Source organism: Lycium barbarum, chromosome 7, assembly GCF_019175385.1.
Source record: "Lycium barbarum isolate Lr01 chromosome 7, ASM1917538v2, whole genome shotgun sequence".
NCBI lineage: Eukaryota > Viridiplantae > Streptophyta > Magnoliopsida > Solanales > Solanaceae > Lycium > Lycium barbarum.
This window is the reverse complement of record NC_083343.1, coordinates 105940425-105966139: the sequence shown is the minus strand read 5'-3', so window position 1 is coordinate 105966139 and position 25715 is coordinate 105940425. Positions and strand designations below refer to the sequence as shown.

The 25715-nt window shown below is 39.4% G+C and overlaps 1 protein-coding gene and 1 pseudogene across 1 annotated transcript; both read right to left on the bottom strand.

The window, feature by feature from the left end:
- Nucleotides 1-1842: 1842 nt before the first annotated feature.
- On the bottom strand, nucleotides 1843-8000 carry LOC132602376 (tRNAse Z TRZ4, mitochondrial-like; annotated as a pseudogene).
- Nucleotides 8001-10145: 2145 nt separating this feature from the next.
- LOC132602375 (uncharacterized) lies at nucleotides 10146-11227 on the bottom strand. Its single transcript, XM_060315251.1, has one exon. It carries the CDS (start codon nucleotides 10991-10993, stop codon nucleotides 10508-10510), a length of 486 nt encoding a protein of 161 aa, XP_060171234.1. The 5' UTR covers nucleotides 10994-11227; the 3' UTR covers nucleotides 10146-10507.
- Between the last annotated feature and the right edge of the window lie 14488 nt (nucleotides 11228-25715).

The following is a 25715-nucleotide window of genomic DNA, read 5'->3' as shown; positions in this document are numbered from 1 at the left end:
AAAATGTATAAATTTGACCAACCAATGCTTTAGTATAAGACACTTTTAAATAAGGATTTAAAAGAGAACCCAAAATAAATAAAGTTGGGATGGAAAAAAAATACTTCTTAAATTTGATTATCATTTCAAAAATAGCCGCTTGATAACCGGATTTATATTTATACTCTTGTAAAACTCTAACTATTTCCGCTAAGTAGGCTAAAATTTCGATTACCGTGGGATAGAATTGTCTAGAAAAAGCAAGAGTTGCATTATAAAATTTTTCTAAGAGTTCAACACATTCTTTAATATCTTCCCAATGCGAAAAATTTAACCAATCATCACTATCAGTATTATATTTGTTGTGAACTTGTTGTATGGGAATCCTATACTCATATGCTTGTTGTAGCATAATGTAAGTGTAGTTCCACCTAGTCTCAATTTCTACTTGAATTTTCCTAAGTCTAAGGTTATTTTCCACACAAGCATTCTTAAAATCTCTAAGTCTTGCCCTATTAGCATTACAAAAAAGAAACGCAACCGCATCTCTAACTTTTTGAATAGAATCGTCAAAACACACAAGACCATCTTTAACAATTAAATTTAAAATGTGACAACTACATCTTACATGAAAAATATTTCTTAGCGGAGGGTTTATTTCTCTTTTTAAAAGACCAATTGCCTTTGTATTATTAGAAGCATTATCTAAAGCAATACAAAGTGTTTTTCTATAAATATTAAAAAATCTCATTATAGTAGACATTGAATCCGCTAAAATTTTTTCATCGTGACGACCTTTTCCTTCATCATATAAAAAAGCTATAATTCTTTTTTGCATAACCCAATTGTCATCAACCCAATGACATGTAATAACAAAAAAATCTAACTTGTTAAGACTAAGACCCAAATCAGCGGTAAGAGAAACATTACAATTTAAAGAATTAAATACATGGCGCAAATAAAATCTATATTTTTTATACAAATCTATAACATCTGCTCTACAAGTACTTCTAGGAATACCCTCAAATAACGGATTATAACGTTGAATGTATGTAACAAACCCCAAACCTGAGGGAAAGGAAAATGGTAAACAATCATAAGCTACCATTTTAACTATTTCTACACGCTCTTTTTTCTTGTCATACTTAAAATTTCTACCAGTTCGTGAGTCTATCGTCATTTGAATATCCCCCACATTTGAACCCGTTTGTTCTCCCCAAGCATCCATATGTTTTTTTCACATATAACCATTTAGTGTATCCGTTCCACCATCCTTATTGGTTCCTTGCCTAAAAACAAATACTTGTCCACATAGGGTACATGTAACTGATTGGTTTTCCCTATCCTTAGTCATAAATTTTTAAATTTTAGCGGTTGACTTACGAGTTCTAGGCTGTTTGTCTTGTGTATGTGATTGTGCAGGACATGTATCTCGTATGGGATTTTCGGGGGATTGTGTTTCATCATCATCATCAATTTCATTAAAAGTGTCGGTAAAATGTTGTTGCATTGCCTCATGACCTAAAAGTGGATTATTTCCACCAACATCAATACCTAAATTAGGTGTTTCTTCCACAAATATTTCCTCATTAAGCCCACCCCTAACAATACCACTGCTACTACCGGCACCACGTCTAAATCTCTTTGCCATTATTAAATAGAATTAATTTAAATCACAATCAAATAAATCACAAGAAAATAAATTGCAACAAATTAAATTGCTAGAATTAAATTGCGTAAATTAAATTGCGAAAAATGAAGATAGAGTTGGAACGAAGGTACCAAATTGCCGGATTAATTTCCAACAAAATGAAGGCGGCTAGAATTGCAAATCCACCAAAGCTATTTCGGATTGTTGCAAAATCACCAACTCCACCAACAATATTATAATTGCAAAATTAATAATTGAAACTAGAATAAGACTATAATATTTATTTGAGAGAAATTTAAAGTGGCTAATTATTGCAAAGTAACTATAATTGAGAGATTGAGATTTGAGAGAAAGAGAAGTGAATTGGTGTGGATTAAAATGAAAATGAAAATGAAGAAGGGTCGAGGAATGGGTTAAATTATTTTCCACACAAGCATCCACGAGAGGCTTCAACCAATTCTGGACAAGGCCTTGTGTCACCAGAGTAAACAATCTTCCAACCTGGTATTTTCTTCCCAATAACGTTAGTCCTATCAGAAGACTTTAGGACGATCCCATAAGCTTGCGGACAATGAATAACGGGAACACTATTTAATGCCCTCAATCCTGCTTCTCCGAACATGTTCTTTAGCCTGCTCGCACTCCCATTAGCATCATTGTCTTCGTTTGACTCGAAAGCCTCCCTAGAAGATTCTGTGGTATCCTTACAATTAAGGAACTGCATATCAAGTTCCTCGAGCAATTGGTACCTATCAAGAAATATTTCAAGTTGCCGAGGACCTACAACAATCAAAGGTTCATGGGGAGTTTCATTGAGCAAATCACGTCTCAGAGAAAGAATTCTTGCAAGACCCGCTTGATGATCCGCATGAATATGAGAAATCCAAATAAACCTTAAACCCTTCACAGCTTCATCAGCACCTTCAACACCAAATCTGTTTTGGAAGGAGCACATTATATTACACATTTAAGTTTAGGCAAAAACTATATGGTTATGATAGGCTTATATTAATGAACTCCTACTTTACCTTCTTTTTAGCTGTCCAAGTGTTCCTTCACCACAATCGAACAGAATACTTCCCTTTGAGAAAAGATTAATAAATATAGAACTAACATTTCGGTATTTTGAAGGTTGCGATGAACCAGTTCCGAGAAGAACAATCTCCGTATCCTCTCGTGTTATACTTTCCAAACAACTAGGTAATCCAGTTTCATGCAACAATGGCTCTTCAATTGTTCCATTGTTCCCATGCTATAACTGGGTAATATGTTTAGAAGCACTTATAATTTCTGGAATTTCCGAAGTTCATTCATTTAAGATTTCTGTCCGTGAAATAGTAGCAGGAACACCAGAATTGTCTAATCCAAGATCTTTGTATGGAAGAAGATGGAACTGTTCCAGAAAACAAAGTCCATTATAAATAAACCAAGCATCAAATTGAATAGCTTGCGTAAGATAGATGACGGTGGATTTTATGGAAAATATATCTGTATATGTACATTCCAAAGCAAATCAAGTTAAAAATTGGTATGTACTTTCTTAGTCCTTTCTTTTTGATAGACAAGATTTATTTTTACTGATACAGAACCATTTCAGCCAAACTATATCGATTCTCTCACCTTGAGGAGGTCCTCTGCATACATGATCTGACACGAAGTTGGAAGAGACAACTCAAAATAACAAAATTAAAATAGCTGCTCTATTAGGCAAACAAACCCGTGGTCAAGTCATTCAACAACAACAATAACATATCCAGTGTAATCCCTCATAGTGGGGTCTCGGGAGGATAGAGTGTACGCAGACCTTACCTCTACCTTGAGAGGTAGAGAGGCTGTTTCCGAAAGACCCTCGGCTCAAGAAAAGCATAACAAAGAAGGTCAGACAAGAATTGATGGAAGTAAAGAAAAGTAAGCATTATGAAGACAAATAACAGAACTCGAAATACTATAGATAAGCATTATGAAGAAAAGTAACAGTAAATCAGCGGTAAAATATATTGCTCATCCAACCCTCAGGGGTTGGCGGGGTTGGCCTGGTGGTAATTGGCTTGAGCCTTGGGGTGCTCCCTTTCAAGGTCTCAAGTTCGAAACCCACTGGGTGCAAACAATTTCTGAGGGCCATCGGACTGGGGTAAAACCCTGAATTACCCGTGGTGCACTTGCGGGAAACTCCTTGCCGAGGGCCTGTGCACCCCCGGGATTAGTCGGGGCTCAAAGAGACCCGGACACCCGGTGCTTAATCAAAAAAAAATATATTGCTCATCCAAACAGAATTCAGTAAGGTATACCTCCCTCGGGAACTTTGAGACTGCTGGTAAGCCCTTCAATTGCTGAAGAGACCAAAAACCAGGAGCAGGAAAGAATTGAGGGCACAAGTAGTTAAGTCTTGCAGCAATTCTTGAACTAGATTTCAGAATTGGAATCTCAATATTCTTCCCGTAGATGGCCCACAAGAATAATAAACATACAACTATATAAACAGGAAACATAAATTAGAGGAGAAAGCCAGATATGCAGTTGAAAAGAAGAGAATATTATAAGGTACTTACGGCTCATGTCTTGCCATTATGTGCTGGGCTTCACCAAATCTGGTCATCCATTGCTCATATGCAGTCGTATTTGTTACTGACGCAGGGCTAAGGTGTACCAAACAATTTACTTTTTTGCACATTTCAACAGGTTGTTCTGATATATTCGAGTAATATGGAGTAAGAGACTGTAAAGATGACACCTCTTGCAGATGAGAGAGTGTTTGACAGTCAACAAGGAGCACAACAGGACCGGGAATAGAAGGCTCCATAACATCACAAGGGTGAACCTGCATGGTGAAACAATGTAAGCAAAGTATCGAGAACTTAGTGAGATAGACTATCAAGTCCAAGATAAACTTTGAAAAGAATCCTTCTAACTCACTGTAATGCTTTGGTGATCTGACTCCACTGGATTCCCGCTTTTCAATTGATGATATTTTGGCCCAGGTTCCACCCCAAGAGCAGCAGCCTTATCTGGATGGAACTTCCCTTTGATCTCCGGCAACTCACAGATATAAACCACCGAAAGCTCACCAGGATTTAATGCAACTTCAGCTGTGAGATTAATCCATTGTGCTTGAAGGTCTTCTGGTAAATGACTACCACTAACTAGTGGAGCATTTGGCTCAGAGGATCCTTCCTTCATTGAGTCACACACTTCCAAGGAACGTGGTGGCAAGAGAACAACATATATTGTGACAACTTCATCAATAATGGGAGCAAAAAGACGATCAAACTTCCTTGAAGAAGTACTAACAACTTCATCTGATCCATCCATATGGAGAACACTACGTATATGACCCATGGCAGCATTTGGGATGAATGATTTCATTGCATCAACCAACAAATAGAGATCCGGAGGACCCCATACATTAACCTGCAAACAAATACTCTAAGTGGTATCAAATTTTCAACACCATTTACAAACAACAATAACAACAACGCCTCACTCACAAACAAGTTGGGTTCAACTATACAAATCCTCACTGACCATTTAAATTCATCTCAGATAAACATTATATAAAACAAGAAGAATAAAAGCTAAAACGTAAAACATATAAAAAATTGCAATGAACTTTTAGTTCAAACACCATTTAAAGTTCAAAAAACTGTGATAATATATAGGAAGTAAAATAAGCTAATGTGACACTCACAGATATCCCTTCTTTTCCCATTCCAGCTAAAGTCAATAAGAGACCTGCAATTAAAACGATTGAACTTCTTTGGTGATCTTACTCAACTGCAATGAATAAGCCAGAATCTTCTCTAGGGTTAATTTTATCCAGGCACTCAAAGAGTTAACTTTCATATTGTGCTCATTAATAACCAACCTGGGAGTCCACCAGCAGTTTCTGAGCAGACACGTGATAGAAATATGTGATCAATCTGGAGAAAAAGACTTTTATGTATATTCTCCTAGATCAGCGACAAAGTAACATACACAATAACTAAGTTTAGAACATCAAGATTATGTATCTGAATACCTGTGACAATGTAATTTTATGCTCTGTGAAGAAGCGTTGCAATCCCTGCGAGCAGAACATAAATAGGTGCTAAGTCCAAGTGTACTTTTTTAGTTTCTTCCAGCTTATCTACATAAATCTTTTTTTTTTTTGACAAAGGCAACAAGAACCAAGAAAGAGCAAGAAGGAAAAAAGTGGAAAACAGTTTGTTGAACAATATAATTATGAAGACCTACAAGAACAACAATAAAGACAGACAATAGCATGGATCCTTATGCCTGTCTCTATCTACTGAACATCTATTCAGGAAAATCCACAATAGGTGGATCAAATAATCAATCCACTATGCCGCAAGACGAAGCTAGATGGGCTTAGTGTATGGATCCTCTATACTATTCGATTCTATTCTGCTCATTCTAGTAGGACAAAGACTTTAACAGAAACAGTCTGTAACTAAATGCATATAAGGTATCTTATTTTTAGGTCAAATAAGTCTATCTGCTTCACCCAAGCAATAAAAAATGGCACTATTACTCAATCAAATAGATCTACTGCCTTCCTTTTTCACCTTTGTTTGAGCCGAGGGTCTATCGGAAACAACCTCTCTACATTCTCAAGGTAGGGGTAAGGTCTAGTGGCGGAGCTAGGATTTTCACTAAGGAGGTTCAAAATATAAAAAAGTAAATATACGAAGAAGCCAAAGGGGGTTCAACATCTACTATATATACATAAAAAATAATTTTAACTATGTATAAATAGTGTTTTTTTCCACCAAAGGGAATTCGGATGTACCCCCTCGACCGTATGTGGCTCCGCCCCTGGTAAGGTCTGTGTACACTCTACCCTTCCCAGACCCCACTAGTGGGATCTTACTGTGTTGTTGTTGTTGTACTCAATCAAATAGCTATTAAATGGATTGCCAAACTAACAAAACGGAATCACAATAGAACTATACCCTTTTAGTATCAGCTGGAACAATAAGAGAACTACCTGCACTTACACTTGGGGTCACCCATTTTGTTGTATAAGAAAACAAAAATCATAGTTAAGCTCTGCATAGTTAATACCATGCACTGTTTGGTTTCCGATATAAAATTCCGCATTACTAATATAACGTTTGATTTTTGTAATAAAACTCTGAATAACTAATACCTACATAACTTATATGGGGAATTTATGCATCATTTTAAGTAATATAGAATGCCCAATAAGAATATGTGTATTAGAACTAACAGGATTAAGCTATTTCTTTTTTTTTATTAAGCTAATTCTTGACTTGGTTATGTCAACCTTTGAATAACGATTAGCGCATTATTGTTCATCCAAAACAATTCACCATATAATAGTCCATGCACATATTATTGTTGCATAACTAGTACGCCCATTATTGTGCTATTTACAGACGGAAACTTGAAAAACACTTACTTCTCCAGCGTCAAATAAAAATCTCCATTTGTCAAAAAAGAGGAGGACAGAGGGTGATATATCTTGAGTATCCATGCCATTTCCTAGGATCTGTGTGAAATTCAAAGAATCAAAAGAAGACAAATTTTTCTGAGTGTGAAAAAGCAAGGGATTATAATAACAAAGTCGATTAGATTAATGAACACATATGCTAAAGGCATATGTTGTAACGACATAAGATGCTTGTCCACGCCAGATAATCCTTATTGTGAAAAGTGATACGGTCAACACTCTTATGAATATTGAAAACGTTATTATGCAAAGCTAATAGAAAGGAGAAAATTATATGCTGTGTATTTTCTCAGGGCATAAAAAAGTTCACCAAAAGTAGCATTGCATATAGTAATTGTCACTATATTTTGATTAGCAGGGTTTATGCTCTTATGAACTGTTGAATCTTTTAGCACATAGATATAGTGTATACAAGACATTAAAAACCTTAGACTACGAAAATTAACACATGCAGAAAACTTGTTTTTATCAGTACAAAGCAGAAAACTTTATTCTTTGCATATCTTCTCAGGGTATAGAAAAAGATCTCCTTTAGCACAGTAAGATCATACTAAGGGTAAAAGGAGGTCAAAAAATGTTATGTTTAGATTGACACCACAAAACAAGAAGATTTGACCACCATATTATTAACATACCTGTATGTATGACTTTGAGTTACCAGCGTTGGACTTGTGGTCTTTGAGTCTAGGGTTCTTTTTCGGCCTATCATTATTATTCAGCCCTACTTTTGTTGAAATTAGCATATTGGGAATTCCTCTTCTTCCCCATTTAACTTTGTTTTCTGAAAAAAATTATGCACAAAACTAAGTTTTTCCAGCAGACTATCTGAAGAACTCTGTGTTCTTCCAAGTAGAAAACGGTAAAAAGAGAGAAAAAACACTTAGTCGTATGTTACCTAAATTTTTTAGTTTGGGGATTAATTTGTTAGTGTAACTGTTTAATTTAGGGTTTTCAGTGATTTCTAATTTACTGTTACTTCTAAAAAAATTGTATTTTACTATTAGTCTTAAAAAATCACGGCATCACGCTATAGATATTTCATTGTTAAACCCTATAGTCGTCATTGCATGTAATAACTTCTCCAAAAGTTAAATGCCCCGAACCTATTAGGTATCCAATTATCAACTACACACCTATTCTACACGGATGCTATTATCCTGAACTACTTTAAAGTAGAATATATTGCTCCCTAAATGTCAAGGTGACAAAGACAAAGTGTATTTCACTCTCTCAAAGAGAGTGAATGGCAAAAATAGATTATTCAAGCTTTATTTTTATAAGTAATTTTTATTTAATATTAATTTTCTGATTTTTTAAAGTCTTTCACTTTTCTTTCTTTATCATTTTCTTGCTCTTCTTTCTTCTTCTCTTCAACACTTCGCCGGATTCAGGTTGTCGGAAAATACCATCGACTCACCTTACTATATATTCAGCCACCACCAATTATGCCATCCTCTCCTTTCTTCATCATTAGAAATAATTTTTCTCTTTAATGGAAGAAATAATTCTGTCGTCAAGCGAGTCTCTTCCCATTTTCCTCTTCACCTACTTTTTTTTTTTTTATTAATGGGTTATTGCTAGGGGTGTACAAAGGAACCGATAAACCGCACCAAACCGATAATTCGAGTCAAACCGAGAAAAAAACCCGATTAATGGTTTGGTTTGACTTGGTTTGCTTTTAAAAATAAAAACTCGACTACCATTGGTTTGGTCTGGTTTTAATTAAAAAAAATCAAACCGAACCAACCCAACCCAACATTACATGTATAAAATTTCAAAAATATTTTATATATAAAAATATTTATTATAATGTAATTTATAAATATTTCTTAAACTTTTTCGTAGTTTTTTTTGTCTTTTAACATATTATTTCAAGCTTGGATTTAGAATTCTGAATGGTCCAATATGTTTTATCGTTATAGATGTTAGTAACTCAAATAAAACCCAACAAAAATCAAGTCAATACTAATGCTAACACAAGAAATTCAGTTCTAACACTAGGAGCGACAATAATGTTGAATATCTATTCTTTAGTTTTATATTGGTTTAGATAGTGAAATACATAATTAAATTTTACTTTTTCTTTAATATTTAGTCGTGTAATTTGTACTTATTAGCCGTATTTATTTTAGCATGACTTAGAGCATGTTTGGATGGGCTTAAAAAAGCAGCTTATAAGCCAAAAAAAAAAAAAAAGTTGGGGTAGCCCAACTTATTTTTTTTTTGGCTTATAAGCTATTTTCAGCTTATAAGCTGCTTTTTTTAAGCTAAGCCAAATGGGCCAACTTATTTTTTTGGGCTTATTTTAAGCACAAAATGGCTTATAAGCTAACCAACCAAACACTCAAAAAAGCTAAAAACAGCTTATAAGCTGTTTTCAGCAACTTATAAGCTAAGCCAAACGGGCTCTTAATACTTTTAGATTATGATAATTTTCTATATGCCTTATAAATTTGGCATATTTATTATAGCATGACATATTATTTTTAGATTATGATCATTTCAGTTTATATGATTTCATTACTTTTTTGTTGAATATTTTAGTACAATATCATCTCTCATCTCATATTTTGTGTTATTTTCTTAAAGAATACCTTAATTAGATAGTCGTATCTAATTAGGAGTAAAGAAATATTTGAAGTACAAGTTCTCTTTTTTATATGAAGACTTAACCGAAAAAACCCGAGCAACCCGAAAAAACCAAGAAAACTTGAGGTTGAAAAAACTGACTTTTGTTGGTTTGGTTTGTAGATTTAAAAAACCGATGTAATTGGTTTGCTTTGGTATTTAAAAAATCTGAACCAACACGGTCCATGTACACCATTAGTTACTGCACATTTCAATAGATTGCCTTTTGTATTATCCGAAAGTATTTGTGAGCAGCGAAGGTATGCAGTTTAATTTCTAACTGAGTAAGACTCGACCAGAGCTTTAACCCGCGAACAGGAGCAAGATGCAGACCGGAGCTACAACGAGAACCTTGTGTAACATTTCGGGTCTTCAGATTAATGCTTGACTCGTAGTAAGAGACAACAACAACAACAACTCAGTGAAATCCCACATCGTGGGGTCTGGGGAGGGTAGAGTGTACGCAGACCTTACTCCTACCAAGGTAGGACGGCTGTTTCCGAAAGACCCTCGGCTCAATAAAAGCATAAAAAGAAGTCAGATAAGGTTAAGAGATTCGAATAGGAGATTCAAAGCGATATGGAAATGAAATAATGCAAGCGACACAGATAACACAAGATAATCAAAGCACAGGAAATAACAGATAATAGCAGAAATCGGAGCAGATAACACAGGATAATCAAAGCACAGGAAATAACAGATAATAACAGAAATCGGAGCACAAGAAATTATATTGCAATAATGCGACTACTAATAAGAACGGATAACGAGACTATCTACTAGCCTTCTACCCTAATTTGGGTCCTCCAAACCCTCCTATCTAAGGTCATGTCCTCGGTAAGCTGTAGTTGTGCCATGTCGTGTCTAATTACCTCTCCCCAATACTTCTTCGGCCTACCCCTACCTCGTCTGAAACCATGCATGGCCAACCTCTCACACCTCCGCACTGGGGCATCTGTGTCTCTCCTCTTCACATGCCCAAACCATCTCAATCTCGCTTCTCGCATCTTGTCTTCCACCGAGGCCACCCCTACCTTATCCCGAATATCCTTATTCCTAATCCTGTCACTCCTGGTGTGGCCATACATCCATCTCAACATTCTCATCTCGGCAACTTTCATCTTTTGAACGTGAGAGATCTTAACTAGCCAACACTCCGCCCCATACAGCATAGTCGGTCTAACCACCACTTTGTAGAACTTGCCCTTAAGTTTTGGTGGCACCTTCTTGTCACATAGCACTCCGGAAGCAAGCCTCCATTTCATCCAGCCTGCCCCAATACGATGTGTGACATCATCGTCAATCTCCCCGCTGCCTTGCACAATAGACCCAAGGTACTTGAAACTACTTTTCTTCTGGATGGCCTGGGTACCAAGCCTTACTTCCAAGTCAGCCTCCTGAGGTGCTTCACTGAACTTACACTCCAAGTACTCTGTCTTGGTCCTACTCAGCTTAAACCCTTTAGACTCCAGAGTATGTCTCCAACACTCCAGCTTAGCGTTAACTCCGCAACGAGTCTCGTCAATCAGGACTATGTCGTCTGCGAAAAGCATACACCATGGCACCTCACCTTGAATTTTTCGTGTCAATCCATCCATCACCAAGGCAAATAAAAATGGACTAAGAGCTGATCCTTGATGCAACCCCATCACAACTGGAAAGTGCTCTGAATCTCCTCCTACTGTCCTCACCCTGGTTTTGGCTCCCTCATACATGTCCTTGATCACCCTAATGTACGCCATAGGTACACTTTTAGCCTCCAAGCATTTCCATAGGATATGTCTTGGAACTTTGTCATAAGCCTTTTCTAGGTCGATGAATACCGTGTGTAAGTCCCTCTTCCTCTCCCTATACTGCTCCACCAACCTTCGCATAAGATGGATGGCTTCTGTAGTTGAACGTCCTAGCGTGAATCCGAACTGGTTTTCTGAAATAGACACACCTCTCCTCACCCTCATCTCTACCACCCTTTCCCACACTTTCATAGTATGGCTTAGTAGCTTGATACCTCTATAGTTGTTGCAACTCTGGATATCTCCTTATTCTTGTATAGAGGGATCATTACACTCGCCCTCCATTCTTCGGGCATCAATGCCGTCTTAAAGATGACATTAAACAACCTAGTCAACCACTCCAAACCTGCCGGGCCCACGCTCTTCCAGAATTCCCTCGGAATCTCGTCAGGTCCGGTCGCTCTTCCCCTGCGCATCCTACGAACAACACCCTTAACCTCATCAACCTTAATACTCCTGCAATAGCCAAAATCGCGACGCCTTCCTGTATGTTCTAAATCACCCAACACAATGTCTCTGTCCCCTTCTTCATTCAAGAGTTTGGAGAAGTATGACTGCCATCTCCGTCTAATGAGAGTCTCCTCTAGCAATACTTTGCCATGCTCGTCCTTGATGCATTTTACTTGATCCACATCACGTGCCTTTCTCTCCATCGCCTTGGCTAGCCTGAACAATTTCTGGTCCCCTCCTTTCTCTTCTAGTTCAGCATACATGCGTTCAAAAGCTGCCGTTTTTGCCGTCGAAACCGCCAACTTCGCCTCCTTCCTCGCCATCTTATAAAGTTCTGTATTCGTCCACTTCTCCACCTCATCCTTGCTTTCTATCAACTTCGCATACGCCACCTTCTTTGCTTCCACCTTCCCTTGAACTTCTCCATTCCACCACCAGTCCCCTCGATGCTGACCACGACTACCTGTCGAGACCCCCAACACTTCCCTTGCTACTACCCTAATGCAACTAGCCGTCTTATCCCACATACTGGTCGCATCCCCACTACTATCCCAGGCCCCCATATCCTTCAATATCTCTCCCATCTCCAGGGCACTAATAGTGGTCAAACTCCCCCATCTGATCCTAGGTCGGTCCTCCACGACCCTCTTCTTCCTCGTCATCTTGATCGCTAAATCCATCACCAAGAGCTTAAGTCGGGTTGTAAGATATTCGCTCGGAATGACCTTACAATCCTTGAACAGACCTTTATCATCCTTCCTAAGGAGTAAAAAGTCTATTTGAGTCTTAGCCACCGAACTACGGAAGGTTACCAAGTGTTCCTCCTTCTTTGGAAAACTCGAATTGGCTATCACCAACCCAAAAGCTCTTGCAAAATCCAAAAGTGAGACTCCTCCTCCATTCCTGTCCCCGAAGACAAAGCCTCCATGCACATCATCATAACCTCCCGAAATAGGTCCGATGTGTCCATTGAAATCACCTCCCACAAATAGCTTCTCAGTAGGCGGTATTCCTCCCACTAATTCGTCCAAATCATCCCAAAAGTGCCTCTTCTCCTCGTCGTCTAAGCCCGCTTGCGGCGCATATACACTAATAATGTTCAAAGTGAGTCCTTCAACGACCACCTTAACCGACATCATCCTATCAGTGACTCTCCTAACCTCTACCACCTGATCCCTTAATTCACTATCTACTAAAATGCCCACCCCATTTCTATACTTCGACCTACCAGAGAACCACAACTTATACCCGTCTACCTCTTTAGCTTTAGGACCTACCCATTTGGTCTCTTGGATACAAGCTATATTAATCTTCCTCTTCTTAAGAATCTTAACTAGCTCTATGGACTTCCCCGTTAACGTTCCAATGTTCCAAGATCCTACTCTCAACCTAGACGCTCCTTTAACCCACTTACCCCTCCTAACCCTCGCCCCCGTCCCCGACCGAGAACATGACCATAGTATACTCGTAGTAAGAGAGTATAACAAAAATTTAGAAGGGTAGCAGGTTTGAGCGAATGGCCGAAGGGCCTACTTCAAGAGACCATAACCCCTTGATTAGTTGGAATTTGGAAAATCTTCCTAAATGAAAGTTTTAGTACATTGAAATACCTTTCCATCCATATAAGGATCATGCCAATCGAATATCGAAGCAAGAAGTTATGAGCGTTACAAAAACGCAGCACAGCAGGGCCACGCGCGGTAGCACACAGGGCTCGTGCGCGATAACGCGTGCGACTGCTATCTGAACTTTTGGTCTGCAGAGGGTCGCACGCAGTGCATGCGATGCGGGCCCAGTGCACGGGTCGGTTTTTGGGTATATTTTTCAGAATTGCGTATTTTCAACCTATTTTAAGGTTGGGGTTATTTTCCTAACTCTTTCAAACATGAAAATTACCCTAGAAGAGGAGAGAACTCACCCCAAAGCCTCAAGAGCACTGCAAGATAAGTTTAATGATGATTTCTAGTAAATTCCAATTCCCCAACATCTTATTAACATGATTTAACTCTCCAAAATCCCTAGATATTGATTGAGTCTTCTTCGTTGGAGAAAGAACCCTATAATCCGAATTCAAGAGAGTTGAATGCAAAAAGGTAATACTTTCATCCTCTAATCGATTATAGTTTTGTATAGACGATTATAGACTCTAAGTTCTTGGGCTATAAGTTGATGGGTATGATAAAAAGAAACGTATGAACTATTGTAGGGTTTGGATTGTTGACTTAGGGTTGTTGTAATCATATGGGTGATGAAGAATGTTGTTAGTCATACCTATTTGAGATTGTAGAATCACCTAGAAGCAAGAGGATGGGTAATTAGGTGAATAAACATCATTAATGAGGGTTGTGGAGCTTTATGCCCACCAAGTGTTTGATAAAATGCTTAAATGACCAAAGCATGAGTATCCTTGCTAATATTGATTCCCCTTGACTTATATTGCTATAGATTAAAGTTGAAAGGGGTGGCGAACATGGTATTACGCTCAAAGGCCGGAGTTAAGGTATGTAAGACTAACTCTCTACGTGTGGGAATGTTAATGATTCTCCCCACGCCACGTTCTTTTTACAACTATTATGAATTGCCTCAGAAATAGAGGTAAGCCTTAGTTTCATTGAAAGCTTCATAAGTTCTATTCTCTAAATGATAGTTTCGTAATTTATTCATGATTGCCAATTTGAATGTCGTGAACTCAACACGTAATCAGTATAGACTCATGTCTGTTATCCCATGAGTCTCAGTCATGAATACTCACTATCCTTATGAACAGTTAATGCTTTCAACTCCATAATCAGTTCATGAATACATGTCTCAGTATTCCAGTTTCATGCGTTACAGTAGAAGTCTCAGTTCCTTATTATAAATTTTTGAATGTTGAACACCTGTAATTGGGCCTGAGGCCACAATTTATGTATACGTATAATTAGACCCAAGGCCACATATATTTGCACATATATTGGGCCTGAGGCCACAAATTGTTAATTCAGTTAAACAGGTGATTCCATATTCAAAGCATGAAGTACTTATGACGTTACTTTTCTCGTTCAGTTCATCTATCAATATTTTTTGTTTCAGTATATTATCTGTTTTTTGATTTGGGCTGCCCTTTCCCGAGCACCCCATAGTTGTTTATTCTTTCAGTCGGTTTTACATACTAGTAAAATTCAAATGTACTAACGACCCTTTTGCCTGGGGCCTGCATTTAATGATGTAGGTACTAATTTATAGGACGACGGATCTGCTCTCTAGGATTCTCGTATCCGCTGCTTGGTGAGTCCCAATTCCTTCTAGGCGTTATCATATTTACAGTCTTTTCAGTATTTTAGACAGTCAGTTATGCCGGGGGCCTTGTCCCGATAAACAGTTAGTATTCATTATTCATTAGAGGTTTCATAGACTATATAGTTGCAGTCAGTCTTTAGCAGGCTTTCGTGTTAGCCATGTTAGCTACTTATTTATACTTTTAGACTTATCTCAGTATTTCCGCATTTATGGTTATTCAGTCAGTCTTTTAGTTGATCAGCGTGCTTGTGTATATTATCTCGCATTCAGTATATATACCACATGTTGATTCAGCTAGCCAGTTGGTTTGCTCGGTCACATATATTAGGCACCGAGTGAAGTTTTTCAACTATGAGGGGCGTGACACCTTGACTCGCCGAAAAACTTGAACTCAAATGAATCCTTGTTTCAACCCGAAAAGAAGCGGATCGCACTACAAGAAATATGGTTTTTTGTAATGACGTTTTGTGGCGACACATATGATTGCCACAAAAGTAAGGGTTCTTGTGGCGACTTGAAGAAGATGCCTCAAAAGATGATAGTTTTAGGGGCGACCCTTAGAGTTGAAAAACTTTTGTATGATATTGATGAGAGCTCGCCGGCCTCAATGGAGAAAAGTCGATGCTTTGTTGCTCACTACAATAAATATGGTTTTTTGTAACGAATTTTTGTGGAAACACATATGATTGCCACAAAAGTAAGGGTTCTTGTGGCGACTTGAAGAAGATGCCTCAAAAGATGATAGTTTTAGGGGCGACCCTTATAGTTGAAGAAATTCTGTATGATATTGACGAGAGCTCGCCGGCCTCAATGGAGGAAAGTCGATGCTCTGTTGTTGTTTCATGGGGATGAAATGGGTGTTGGAAGGTGATGGATTACGGTGGAAAAACAGTGGGGCGCTTCTGGGTGGTTGAGGCAATCAAAGAATCGATGAACTCATTCCCCTAAATCAGTGCAATCATTGATAGAAGAAGGAAACACAAGGAAGATAAAGGAAAGAAATAGAAAAAGAAATTTAAATATATAGAATAATAAATAAAAAAATTTTCAAAAAAAGTTCTAACTGAAATTTACAAGTGGCAAGCGCGTGCGCAGCGAAAACATATGTGGGCGTGGCTTTTTGAGGGTGTAATAATTTCAGTTTTAAACAGTTCAAGGGTAATAGGACCCGTGTAGAATAGGTGTGTAGTTGATAATCTGGTAATATGTTAGGGGTACATTTGACCATTTTTTCATTAAAAGAAAATGAGAAAATGCAATTGTCATTTCCCTATAAATAACTGCAATTTAAAAAAGAAAAATCGATGCCATATATCCTAGGAAACATCAGGTAAGATAATATAACATTTATTTACTTTCTTACATTCAATACCCAAATAAGTTTTTTTTTAAATACATTTTATAACGTTTAAATACCTTTATATAGCACCCTAATAAATTAAAAACAAATTCTCCAAAAAATAAGACTTCATATTTCAAATATTAAACTGTGATTTCAATTTAAAACTTTACCTATAAGTTTATATTTTTCAAAAGAAAACCCATATTTTTAAATTTTGCGAAAAAAAAGGATCAATGCTCAATATGAAGAGATTTTCGTACATTGTCAGAGGATGATATTAAGGATAGTGTAACGACTCGCTAGGTTGTTATGGAGGGTGACTTAGAAAACTAGACCTACGTTGGCAATTCTGAGGCCGCGGGTGAGTCCGTAGCGTGATTTTATGTGTTTGTGCATGTTTTGTTTGAGTCTGTAGGGCCTTGGATTGGTGTTGGGATTTTTGGGTGAAAATTGGTGCAAATATCTGAGCTACCAGTAAAAATGGACCACTGCAACGGGTGAGGGACCGCTGCAGCGGGTCTGTCGCGGCGGTCAGGGGGTCGCCGTCGCAGGAGGCGGGACTTTAATGAGGTCCGCCATAGCGGGAGTCTTCCCTCTATAGCAACACCGCTGCAGAGAGGATGTGACTGCAACAGCGGTTGACCAGAGGTAGAATCCGAGATTTACATTCTTTATTTCGAACCCATTCCCCACATAACACGAAAACAGTTTTCAAGAACTGCTGGGGCGAAAAATTAAGGCTAGGGCTAGAGTGCGCTTGAAAGGTAAGTCTCAACCCTTGACTTTGTTAATTCCATCATCATGTTAGAATCCATGACTAGTTAAAGGTTCATTAATGGTGTATGAAAGGGCTAAAGCCCTAGAACCTAAGAAAGCCCTTGATTAATGAGTGGATTGTTAATTTTATTGTCACTTAATCATCTAGGAGTATATATTATTGCTTTCTAGGATGAGAACTTGTCTATTAATGGTAGAACTTGTTGATTGAGACCTAGGGTTCCATAAAGATGATAACTTTGGTATAAAAACTGCTTGTAAAAGGGTTAGAATGATTAGAAAACCCATGAACGGATATAATATGATTATTGGGGTTGATATTATGATAAATTCACGCTTAATGGTAGTCCATCCATATGTAAAGCGTAGAAGTCGTTGGGTTCTTTTCCCCAAATTGTTGTATTGTTGGAGTAGGTGATTTAATACTCATGTACCTCTATATTTCTAGACTTTGAACGTTCGGAAGCTTTGCGAAAGGGGAAAGCTATCGCGGAGTGATTGCATTTTTCCAGCTCTGCTTTGAGGTAGGTTACAGTCTACTTGAGTTAGACTTTAATTAGTTGATTGCATGTGTTACAAAATTGATAGAAGAAGCATGATTAGGGCTTCAGACATAAAGTGTAGTTGGTAATTCCTACAGTTTGGTATTGATTGATTAATTATGTGATGAACTGATATGAAATGATAAAAAAGGAGTTCATAAATACTCTTCCTGTTGACTTGGAGAATTCCCCTTATTCATGTTATTGATTGTTGAGTCTTGATAGGACTTGTGACATGGTGACTTGTGTTCCCTGATATTGATTTATTGATTGTTCCCATTCATTGTTTGTTTGTGAAATGGAAAAACATTGTGATGAGAAAGATATATAAATATGAAAAGGCACATCTGACAAGAGGTGAGGGTGTGGCCTAGGTTAAAGGCTCGTGATCTGAGGTAAGATTCTGGAGCAAGGGTACATGGACACCATGGGTCCCCTGCAGGTCATGGCTACTGGGTCAAACACTACCATTTAGCATATATGTACAGATATGCGACAGAGTTGAGATAATTTGTGATTTACGGTTGTGTTTATTGATTACGTGGGTTGAGTTCCTCTTATTGATTTCTATTTATGTGGATTTACCTTATCCTTATGTTGGCTGATATTCGGTGCTGGATGATTTCTGTTGGTAGTTCTTGGGATTACGTGTTGTTGTGCCTTCTGTCTATTTTATTGATTTTGTAATTGCATGCATGATACTAATCTTAGTCAGCCTATGATATGTATTGGTACATAGTGTTTTTACTGATACTACCTTGCTGCATTCTTTTGAGTGCAGATTGTGATCTAGAGACTTCTATGAGACCTCATATTTAGCATTGAGGCCAGTTTCCAATAGATTCGAGGGTAAGTTATTATCCATGCCAAGCCGCCTGAAGATCTTTCCTATTTTAGTTGTCTATTTCATTTCAGACATTTATGTTGTTTTTAGACAGTGGTTCTTTCTTAGAAAGTTATGTTAAAGTCCTTATATGATCACTTTCGGATTTTGGGGTTGTAATAGTTAGACTTCCGCAGATTTTATTTAAATATGGAATGACTAGACTTTTGGAGATATTTATATTTATTATATCCTTGAACGCTTTAAAATTGGCTAAGTAATTTGATAATGGTTTGAATCGTTGGTTAAGTAGATGGTTCGTCCACTAGGGGATTTGGGTGGGTGCCACTCAAGGCTATTTGGGTTGTGACAGAGTTGGTATCAGAGCCCTAGGTTCGTCGATCTCATTTTACAAGGACATGTCTAGTAGATTCTGGCGGATCGATACGGAGATGACTGTACTTATCTTCAAGAGGCCATGGGACACTAGGAAAATTTAATTTCTTTCTTTCTTTCTTTCTTTCTTTCTTTCTTTCTTTCTTTCTTTCTTTCTTTCTTTCTTTCTTTCTTTCTTTCATGCTACTTGATTCCAGTTGGTATCTGGACAATTCAATTGGTATTTGACTTTTCTTTCTATTCTCTCACAGATGGTGAGGACTCGAGCGGCAGCAGCAACAAATGAGGCACCCACGCCGGCCGCTGGTGCCGCAGCCTATGAGGGAGGTTAGGCTGCTGGGGCTGCAATTCATGGAGGAGGCCAGACCAGAGGCCATGGTCGTGGTAGAGGCAGGGGAGCAGCAGTACTAGCTAGGGGCGGGGCTCCTACGGCTAGTCAGCAACGCGCTGAGTCCCTTGAGCCTCAGGAAATTCCAGATGAGGCAGCTGAGTTTACAACAGCACTTGTACAACCAGATATTATAGCTCCTCCAGTGTTGTTAGATGTGATGGTCCAAGTGTTGAACCTGCTGAATGTTTTGACAGAGGCAGGGGTGTTACCAGCTGTTCGAAGTGCATAGGGTGCCAGAGTGGGTGATCCAGCTTCGGGCGGAGTTCGTGCTCCGGGGTTACAACATGCTGCGACTGTGGCTCCTCGTTTGGGTGAGGCTACAAAACTGGATGTATTTCCTAGGCTAATGGGAAGTCCGGTGTTGAACGGGGATGAACATGATTTGTTTTGGAGGCTCACTAAGATGAAACCTCCAGAGTTCTACGGAACTGAGGTTGAGAATGCTTACGAGTTCATTATGGACTGTCATAAGAGGCTCCATAAGATGGGGGCAGTGGAGAAATATGGTGTTGAGTTCATGACCTTCCAGATCTTGGGTGATGCCAAGTTATACAAGAGGGATTTTGTGGAGTACAGGCCAGCAGGATCACCTCCGTTGACTTGGACTCAGTTCTATCAGGTGTTTCTGGACAAGTATGTTCGTCGTATTTTTAGGGACCACAGGCATGTTGAGTTCAGTAATATTAAGTAGGGTAATTTGTCTGTGGCTGCTTATGAGGCTCGGTTTCATTCGTTGTCTTGCTATGCCCTCCAACTTATGCCTACTAAGGAGGAGAGGGTTAGGAGATTTGTGAAGGGGCTGAACACTGCCCTTCAGTTGTTAGCTCTTCAGCTTGCAGTGACAGGTGCTTTGTTTTAGGAAGTGGTGGATCATGTTAGGATTGTCGATGGAGTTCGACAGAAGGGCTACCATAAGCACGTGGAGAAAAAGCCCCGAAAGGGTGGTGGTTACAGTGGCTCTTTGCTAAGAGCCAGAGTTCCAGTTTTATTTGGGACGCCCTATTCAGTCAGTTATGCAGGTTTCAGCTGGAGGCCCATCAGGGGTCAGTCAGCACTATTCCAGTCAGCCAGGGGGTTCGCAAACCAAAACTCTAGATTATGGTGGTTACTCGGTTTCGTCCGTTTCTGTTCAGCGTCTGACAGTAGACCATGGATGCTTTGAGTGTTATGATACGGGGCATTTCAAGTGAAATTGTCCTAGACTTAGGCAAGGTGGTCAGGATACTTATTTTCGGGCTCCTCGAGCCCCAGCATCAAGTAGAGGGGGAGGATCTTATGGTCGGAACCATGCTCAGTCTGGGAGTAGCGGTCACACAGCTAGTAGAGGTGGCCCCCCAGCCTAACCGAGGCAGGTTTCAGTCTGGTAAAGGTGGTCATTAGCCCAGTAGGGGTGGAACTCAGACAGGGCAGGTTGATCGCAATGGTTCACAAGCTACTGGCGGGCGGGTTCATTGTTATGCCTTTCCTGGCAGGACAGAGACTGAGGGCTCAGATGCGGTTATTACAAGTAACATCTCAGTCTGTCACCGATGGCTTCTGTATTGTTTGACCAGGGCTCTATGTTTTCCTATGTGTCTACATATTTATCTATGGGTCTTGATATGGTCTGTGATTTACTTAATGCCTCTATACATGTATCTACTCCAGTTAGAGATTCTGTGGTTGTAGATAGGGTTTTTCGATCTTGTATTGTCACACTTATGGAGTATGACACTTGGGTTGACTTAGTGATTTTAGACATGATAGATTTTGATGTCATCCTGGGTATGAGTTGGCTGCTCCTTACCATGCAATTCTGGACTGTCATGCCAAGAAAGTCACCTTAGTTATGCTCGGGGTACCTAGACTTGAGTGGAAGGATAACCTTAGTCCCTCCCCAAAGAAAATAATTTCCTTTATTCGTGCAAAGAAGCTAGTAGACAGGGGGTGTTTGTCTTATTTGGCACATATTCGTGATACCAGTGTTGACGGTCCATCTCTTGAGTCAGTTCCTGTGGTACGTGTGTTTATAGAAGTGTTTCTCGCAGAGTTGCTACGCATGCCACCGGACCGTGGCATTGATTTTTGCATTGACTTAAAGCCAGGGACCCACCCTATTTCTATTCCACCATATCGGATGGCACCAGCAGAGTTGAGGGAATTAAATGAACAACTTCAGGATCTTCTTTTAAGGGTTTCATTCGTCCGAGTGTCTCCCCGTGGGGCGCTCCTGTTCTGTTTGTGAAAAAGAAAGATCGAACTATGCAGATGTGCATTGATTAGCCCCAGTTAAATAAACTCACCATTCGAAATAAATACCCTATCCCTCGTATTGATAATTTGTTTGACCTGTTACAGGGGGCTTCTGTGTTTTTGAAAATTGACTTGAGGTCAGGATATCATCAGTTGAAAATTTGGGCAGAAGATATTCCTAAGACTGCTTTCCGGACTAGGTATGGACATTATGAGTTTTTGGTTATGTCTTTCGGGCTTACTAATGCCCCACCTGCTTTTATGGATTTGATGAATGGCATATTTAAGCCATACTTGGACTCTTTTGTGATAGTCTTCATTGATGACATCCTGGTTTATTCCAAAAGTCGGGAAGATCATGAAAGGCACTTGAGGGTTGTTCTTGGGTTGTTGAGAGACAAAGAGTTATATGCCAAGTTCTCTAAGTATGAGTTTTGTCTTACATCGATGTCCTTCTTGGGACATATGGTTTCGAAGGAAGGGATTATGGTGGATCCGAAGAAAATTGAGGCAGTGAGGGATTGGGCTAGGCCAACATCCATGCAAGAGATCTGCAGTTTCATGGGGTTGGCTAGTTACTACCGTCGGTTCGTGAAGGGATTTGCTTCTATTGCTTCATTTGACGCGGTTGACTAAAAAAGAAGTACCTTTTCAGTGGTCCGACGAGTATGAGGAGAGCTTCCAAAAGCTCAAGACTTTATTGACTACAAATCCTTTTCTATCTTTGCCCGTGGAGGGCAAGGGCTTTATAGTTTATTGTGATGCTTCTCATTATGATTTGGGTGCTGTGTTGATGCAGGAAAAAAAGGTGATTACCTATGCGTCCAGGTAGCTGGAGGTTCATGAGAAGAACTATCATACTCATGATTTGCAGTTGGCAATGGTGGTGTTCGCATTGAAGGTTTTGAGGCACTACCTCTATGGTGCCCGTTGCTAGGTATTTACTGATCATCACAGTCTTCAGCATGTGTTTACTCAGAGGGATCTAAATTCTAGGCAGCGAAGATGGATGGAGTTGCTTAAAGATTACGACATTACTATCTTGTATCATCCTGGCAAAGCCAATGGTGGCAGATGCCTTTCGTAGGAAATCAGCCAGTATGGGGAGTTTGGCTCATTTGATTGCGTCAGTGCGTCCGTTGGCCAGGGAAGTTCAGACTCTAGCTAACAGTGTCATGAGGCTCGAGGTGTCTAATTCAGGCAGGGTGTTGGCTTGTGTTGAGGCGAGATCATCATTTTTAGAGCATATCAAGTCTAGACAATTTGAGGATGCGAGTTTGAGTAAGATTCGCGATAAGGTCCTTCGTGGTGAGGCCAGGGAGGCCATGATTAATGATGAGGGTGTCTTGAGAATCAAGGGGCGTGTTTGTGTTTCCCCTGTTGATGATTTGATTAAGACCATTCTAGCGGAGGCTCACAGTTCTAGATATTCCATTCATTATGGTGCTACCAAGATGTACCGTGACTTGAGGCATCACTATTGGTGGGCTAGGATGAAGCGTGATATTGTTGAGTATGTTTCACAGTCTTTGAATTGCCAGCAGGTTAAGTACGAGCATCAGAGACCTGGAGGTACTCTTCAGAAGATGCCCATTCCCGAGTGGAAGTGGGAGAGGATAGGTATGGACTTTGTTGTTGGTCTTCCGAAGACCTTGGGCAAGTTTAATTCGATTTGGGTCATTGTTGATAGATTGACTAAGTTTTCCCATTTCATACCGGTTCAGATTACCCATACCGCCCAGAAGTTGGCCTAGATTTATATTCGTGAGATTGTTCATCTACATGGGGTTCCTATTTCCATCATATCCGATAGAGGCAAGACATTTACATCCCGGTTTTGGAAGAATTTGCATTTGGAAATTGGTACTAGATTAGACCTTAGTACAACTTTCCACCCTCAGACAGATGGCCAGTCTGAGCGGACTATTTAGGTCCTAGGGGATATGCTCCGAGCTTGTGTGATTGAATTTGGTGGCCATTGGGATAAGTTCTTACCATTAGTGGAGTTTGCTTATAAAAACAGTTATCACTCGAGCATTGATATGGCCTCCTTTTAGGCTCTTTATGGGAGGAAATATAGGTCTCCAATTGGATGTTTTGATGCTTTCGAGGTAAGGCCATGGGGTACAGATCTTTTGAGAGAATCATTAGATGTCAAGGTGATTCAGGAAAAGCTCTTAACTGGTCAGAGTAGGCAGAAGGAGTACGCGGATCGAAAGGTCCAAGATATTGAGTTCATGGTTGTGGAATAGGTATTATTGAAGGTCTCACCCATGAAGGGTGTGATGAGATTTGGGAAGAAAAGAAGCTTAGTCCCAGATTCATTGGTCTGTTTGAGATTCTCAATCCAGTGGAGGATGTAGCCTATGAATTGGCCTTCCCCAGGTTTGTCAAGTGACCATCTAGTGTTCCATGTCTTTATGTTGAAGAGATATCATGGTGATGGTTCGTTTATCATCCGTTGGGATTCTATCTTGTTAGATGAGAATCTATCCTATAAGGAGGAGCCTATTGCTATTTTAGATAGAGAGGTTCGTAAGTTAAGGTCGAAAGAAATAGCGTCCTTAAAGGTTCAGTGGAAGAGTCGTCCCGTTGAGGAAGCTAGTTGGGAGACAGAATCCAATATGCCAAAGAATTATCCCCAGCTTTTCACTGGGCCAGGTACCTTCCCCTTGTTCCTTCTTTTGTAGGTTCGAGGATGAACGGTTGTTTAAATGGTATCTGATGTAACGACCCGCTAGGTCGTTATGGAAGGGTTACTTAGAAAACTTGACCTCCGTTGGGAATTTCAATGCCGTGGGTGAGCCCGTAGCGTGATTTTATGTGTTTGTGCATGTTTTGTTTGAGTCTGTAGGGCCTTGGATTGGTGTTGGAATTTGTGGGTGAAAAAGAGTGCAAAAACCCAAGCTACAGGTCAAAATGGGGACTGCGATAGCGGGTGAAGGACCGCAACTGCGGGTCCGTCGTAGCGGTCAGGGGGTCCCCGCCGCGGGACTTTAATACAGTTAGCCATAGCGGGAGCCTTCCCGCTATAGAGAGACCACTGCAGCAGCCGACGGGAGGCAGAATTCATGATTTATATTCTTTATTCCGAACCCATTCCCCACATAACACCAAAATAGTTTCCAAGAACTGCTGTGGCAAAAAATTAAGGCTAAGGCTAGAGTTCGCTTGAAAGGTAAGTTTCAAGCCTTGACTTTGTTAATTCCAGCATCATGTTAGAATCCATGACTAGTTAAAGGTCCATTAATGGTGAATGAAAGGGCTAAAACCCGAGAACCTAAGAAAACCTTGATTAATGAGTGAGTTGTTGATTTTATTGTTACTTAATCATCTAGGAGTATATATTATTTCTTTCTAGGATGAGAACTTGTCTATTAATGGTGGAACTTGTTGATTGAGACCTAGGGTTCCATAAAGATGATAACTTTGGTATAAAAACTGCTTGTAAAAGGGTTAGAATGATTAGAAAACCCATGAACGGATAGAATATGATTATTGGGGTTGATATTATGATAAATTCAAGCTTAGTGATAGTCCACCCATTTGAAAAGGGTAGAAGTAGTTGGGTTCTTTTTCCCAATTTGTTGTATTATTGGAGTAGATGATTGAATACGTATGTAGCTCTATATTTCTAGACTTTGAACTTTCTGAAGCTTTGCGAAAGGGGAAAGCTATCGCGGAGTGATTGCATTGTTCCAGTTCGTCTTTGAGGTTGGCTACGGTCTACTTGAGATAGACTTTGATTAGTTGATTGCATGTGTTACGAAATTGACAGAAGAAGCATGATTAGGGCTTCAGACATAAAGTGTGGTTGGTAATTTTCTTCAGTTTGATATTGATTGATTAATTATGTGATGAACTGATATGAAATGATAAAGAAGGAGTTCATAAATACTCTTCTTGTTGACTTAGAGAATTCCCTTATTCATGTTTTGACAGTTGAGTCTTGATAGGACTTG

Bases quoted from the DNA above. Each gene is read 5' to 3' on its own strand.
- LOC132602375 (XM_060315251.1), bottom strand. From the start codon at position 10,993: ATGAAATGGAGGCTTGCTTCCGGAGTGCTATGTGACAAGAAGGTGCCA.